The following is a 5,575-nucleotide window of genomic DNA, read 5'->3' on the forward strand; positions in this document are numbered from 1 at the left end:
GTCCGTTGCATCGAGTCATGTTTTATCCACAATTCAGGTATACAATAAGGAGTCAGTAATAACCTATTAACACCTTGCCAAACATCATCGGGGCATTGGTCACAGATGTTCAAACTTTTTAAAGTTGATGCTAATAGAAGTACATATCTACTAACATTGATGGTTATTGTTTGGAAAGTAATGCTTCTACACTACCGTAAACATGTGCGGTAGTAATTTGTGTAAAACTCACGACACAACAGCTCGTCCGACGCGTCGCCACAGTCGGGGAGTCCGTTGCACACCCCGGATGGCGTCACACAACTGCCGCTGTTTTCACATTGGAACTCGACAACGGTGCATACTGTACAACATATAACACACTTATAAATTAGGGGCGAAGGTCTGTAAAGGTGCGCTCCCACTGCGCTTGCGTCAAGCTTGCGTCACTGCGGGGTTCGTTCACTGCGTCACTGTTTTGTTATTTTCTCCAAGTAGATATTGTGTTATACGTAAAAGTATGACTTAGAAGACGACAAAATACACAAAAAGAAAGAAAATTCGTTTTTTATCTCTGAAATTCGTTTAGTATCTTTCGAACCCCGCAGTGACGCAAGCTTGACACAAGTGCTGTCGGAGCGCACCTTAAGGGTCAAACAATGGTGGCAGGTGTCAAAATTTCGATTTGGCTCATAAATTTGCACAGCATTAGTTATAGTGGTCTATTATTTGGTGTGAATTGCAAGCGAAAACTCTTTACACCTACGGACTTTCAGTGCTTCTACGTTGGGCAAAATTTCATGTTTGCACAACGTGAAAACAGTGCATTGCATTCAGTTTGCCCGTGACCATATATTCTACAGAAAATTGACTTTACTGCAATTTAATGCAAGTTTAGGCATTGCGATAGCAAAACCTGTATTGTTTTCGCAAACCTGTATTGCTTTTGCTTCCAAAATTTTTGTTTCCAAACATGGACGCCGCCATTTTGTTTTGCGGTGCATGACGGGAAGTGTGGCGCAATTCTGGATGTGACGTAATAGTTAATGGGCGGTCTTGTCCAAAATTTTTGTTTCCAAACATGGGCGCCGCCATTTTGTTTTGCGGTGTGAAATGTGATCTTGTGCTGTTGTCGGAACAGTCGGAAACTGTGTGGGACGGCAAGAGCCACAAGCATGAAGGATTATTTTGTTGTATGAGTTAATTGGTGCTGCTAAATGTATGGTAGCAAGGTCTCGATATATAGCACATGTACAAAGGAAACAGCGACAATTGTAGTGTCTTTTTATTGACAGATAACACAGGTATGTCAGTAGTACACATTGGGGGACACAGGCAGTATAGAAAGCCTGTCCTACTGCAACGGTCCCTGAATATGATATGGCAGACGTCATCGTTAACACCTAAACATCGCATAACTACAAAACAAAACCAACAGCTCACCAGTAAACAGACTAATCATTCATTGTAACGGTTGTATGGCTGTCGTCAGCATATTTGCCGCCAGGTCAGCAACAACAACCTCATAACATTCCACGTTATCATTGACACGTCAAAATCGCATACAAGACCACCATTCCACCTTGAACAGACAAATTATTCATTGCTGTCGCAGCTGTCGTCTTCATATTTTCTGACAAGCCCGCAACAACAACATCATAACATTCCACGTCATCTTTAACACGTCCGACCGTCCGTTCTTAAGTTGTCCGGGCTTTGATTCCGGAAGCCAGGAGACTGTGCTACACATCAAATCGCATCAACTAGCAATATAGACTTACCCTCTTTCCGACAAGACCACAACAACATGATGCTCAGTGGACCTTGCCATCTTTTTGTGGACTTTGCCGTCCATCTCGACAGGGTCCCAACACCACCACACATATAACTTTCATTTCTTCATTATAAAAACATACAAATCATTATCCTAACCACTTTGAAATCAAACATCATATCAAATGCCAAATCTTGGCTAAACACATTCCAGTCCATCGTTAACATACAAAATCGCATACAAAACCACCATCTTGCACAAACTAATCATTCATTGTTGTGCGGCTGTCGTCCCTATATTTTCCGCAGCAACAAGTCCGCAACAAGAACCTCATAACATTCCAAGTCATCTTTAACATCTTTTCGGCCCGGGCTTTGATTCCGGAAGCCAGGAGACTGTGCTACAGATCACATCATATCAACTTACAAATCTAGACTTACACTCTATCTTTGGTGATCTTGTCGTGCCTAACTTTCCGACAAGACCACAAGAACATGATGCTCACTGGGCCTTGCTGTAATGAGATGTTTGGAAGGTTAGCTGTCGTTGACGCTGAGCTGTCCGGAGTGGACGCTGATTGTCGTGACGGTCACTGGATGCTTTAGATAACAGATGTCGTGCCTGGAGTACCGCGGTCCGGGGAATGACAAACGGAGGGATTGGTTTGTGTTTTGACCACTGGGATGTATGACGTACCTGTTTAAATATTCAAATTTACTTTGTTGCAATGCTGTTAATATTGGTGGAACTAGCGTAGGGGTAGCGAAAATTCAATAGCATGATTGGCAGGGTGCTAACTTGTTACATTACCTTCATCATTGAATATTCAAACGGAGGTGTTCTGTGTTGCTATTGGCAAACGTCACTGGGTATGAGGAAGGTCATATCACGATTGGATAGCTGGGATGGTGCCACGTTACTGGTCATTCATTGAATATCAAATTTGTTTGGACCTGGCCTGGTTTATATAAAATTAGGAGGACAGATTTTTCAGGGTTGTGGAATGAATTTATTTTTTTATGTTATTGAACTGCAGGACGTGAGAATGGTGGTGTGGAATGTTATGAAGTTGTTGTTGCGGAATTGTTGTTGCGGAAAATATGTTGACGACAGCCGCACAACAATGACAGATTAGTCTGTTCAAGGTGGAATGGTGGCTGCAGAATTGTCGGAAAATATAGGGACGACAGCCGCAAAACAATGAATGATTAGTTTGTGCAAGATGGTGGTTTTGTATGCGATTTTGTATGACGTATTAACGATGAACCGGAATGTGTTTAGCCAAGATTTGGTATTTGATGTGATGTTTGATTTCAAAGTGGTTGGGATATGATTTGTATGTTTTCTACATGGAATGGACAAATGAAAGTTATGAGTGTGGTGGTGTTGGGACACTGTCGAGATGGACGGCAAGGTCCACAAAAGGACGGCAAGGTCCACTGAGCACCATGCTGTTGTGGTCTTGTCGGAAAGTTAGGCACAGCAAGATCCAAACGATAGAGTGTAAGTCTAGATTTGTTAGGTAATGTGATGTGACCCGTAGCATAGTCTCCTGGCTTCCGCAATCAAAGCCCGGGCCGGCCAGCTACGTCATAACATTTATCAGAATGAATGATAGGCTTGGACATGTAAGCGATATATACACGCAGCCTTCAGATGCAGACTGGAAGATCAGCACATGAATGATAAAGAAATGGCACAGAGACAAGGGTTTCCGTACGCTTGGTACGGGAGACTTTTAACGTTGTAACAGACTTCATAATGTTGCTATCTCACTTTGGCCTTAAGTTCTCTATTGTCTCTCCTGAACTGAACTGACCCTATCCATAGAAGTCTCGCTCTCATTCTGTCTCAGTTTTAAACAACTGTCTGCTCACACAGCATTGGTATCTTCATCTTTCTGTTGTAGTTCACTTTATCAAACGAATAACTAACAATCATGACGGAACAGTAGGAGTGTAATTATAAATGTTCCAAGGAAGGAGGTTATACAGTCCTTGTTCCAAGGTAGTGTCGGATTGCACTGTACATGTTTCTCATTTCAGTATAAGACTGATTCAAATCTTACTACAGCTTTCATAAACTGAATGGGCTGATTTGAAATTTGAAGAAAGTTGTTTTTCCAAGAACTACTGTAACAGATTAATCTGTCTCTGACCATTGTTCCTGGCTGGTAGACAGTTGTGTGGTTATGGGGTCAATCCACCATTACCATTAAAACTGCTGGACATGTCACAGTGGGAGTACTTCCTGTTTTCCAGTAGAGAGAATCAAATTGTTTTGTTCAGTGTAACGGCATCTGACCCATGTTATCTTCTGGAGTGGTGACACTATTTTCCAGTAGAGTGAACCAAACTTTTTTTGTTTAGTTTGACCAAGGATGTTGTGTTTTTTAACCTCCTTGGTGTGACGGCCCCACCCATGCTATTTTCTGGAGTGGTGTCAGTAAGTCACTGTTTGTCAGAAGAAAGAATCAACTGTTTTGTTTAGTTTGCTTGTACGGGCTTGAATTATTGCTCCAGAAAATCTTACCCTGGCTCGTCGGTCAGTCCAGTCATTGAAAGTTCAAGTCAAAGTTAAAATCCAGTTTAGCCCGTTCTCAGATCCTTCCCAATCTGTGGCTGGATGGAGACTGGAATTTCAAGTATCATGCAGAAAACTTTGAGACGGAACATACCAGACTAGATGGATACAACCACCCACGATTATAAGCACTTCCTGGTGCCACAGATGCCGTAAAACGCCATGAACAGATTCCATTGATCAATAAATTCTCTTTCACTTTATTTGATTATCCAAGAGAGCAAAGAGGTACCTTTTTGGAAGTTTTGATGGGGGGTAACTCTGACACACTTTGAATATAATGTAATATCCTGATTTATTCATTTTGAAAAAAAATCTTTGGGGTAGTGTAATGTTCTAAAATAGATAGAAGATGTAAGTGGCTTGATTATGTGAAAATGGGGGTTGCTGCCAACACGTTCCTTTAACACCCTCGGCTGCACAGCTGGCGCTGGTACCCATAGCCACTTAGATATTTTGCGTGATGAAGACATCTGATTACACGTCCAAGAAAACAAGTCCATTCTCGTGTGTTTTATCCCCCTCCGAATAGACAAACAAGACTGGGAAAGTGGACTCGAAGCGACCTACTCAACGAAAACAACCCCTGACTTGTTACGTCATGCATCTCCGTGTTGTTGTTGGTGGTGGTGGTAGTTCCTGGTTCAGTTCGACTGGATAAGACCCCCTAGTACTTAGACATTTTCCGTGATGAAAACATCTGCTAACACAACGTCCAAGAAAACAAGTCAATTCTCGTGTAATTTTTGCTTGCGTGTTCTCCTTTTATCTTCTTCCTCTTGTCAGGATTCAATCATAGCTTAGAACACCAGTGAATTTATTTGCCCAAAACCAAGAAAATGTGAGGTCGACAAAAACCAAACAGATGTAGGGTGGCTTGCTTTTTTTCACTTCCACAAAAAACTAAAAGTCTTAGAGAATCTAATCGGACAATAAAGGGACGACAGTCACTCAACAATGAATGATTAGTCTGTATGGTGGTTTTGTATGCGGTTTTGACGTGTTAACGATGGCGTGGAATGTGCTTAGCCAAGTTTGAAAAACAAAATAACAAAAGGATAGCATAGTAGCTACGGATACCTTACTAAGGCCACAGCAAGTAAGTTTTATGGATGACATCATCTGCAGCAGGCAAAAAAGTGAGATTGGGCGGAAAAAGCAAGATGGCTACATTTTACAAATATTATAACGCAATAGACGTAAAAAAAAGAATTGAAGCGACGAAACATGGTATCACAG

At 41.7% G+C, this 5,575-nt stretch overlaps 1 protein-coding gene across 1 annotated transcript in view; it reads right to left on the reverse strand.

The window, feature by feature from the left end:
- LOC118420160 (very low-density lipoprotein receptor-like) overlaps positions 1-5,575 on the reverse strand; it is a 13,382-nt gene that overhangs the window by 2,416 nt on the left and 5,391 nt on the right. The window contains exon 3 of the mRNA XM_035826871.1: positions 233-343. Within this exon, the coding sequence (XP_035682764.1) occupies positions 233-343 (111 nt within the window). The remainder of the gene's footprint in view (positions 1-232; positions 344-5,575) is intronic.

This window comes from Branchiostoma floridae, chromosome 7 (genome assembly GCF_000003815.2).
Source record: "Branchiostoma floridae strain S238N-H82 chromosome 7, Bfl_VNyyK, whole genome shotgun sequence".
Lineage (NCBI taxonomy): Eukaryota > Metazoa > Chordata > Leptocardii > Amphioxiformes > Branchiostomatidae > Branchiostoma > Branchiostoma floridae.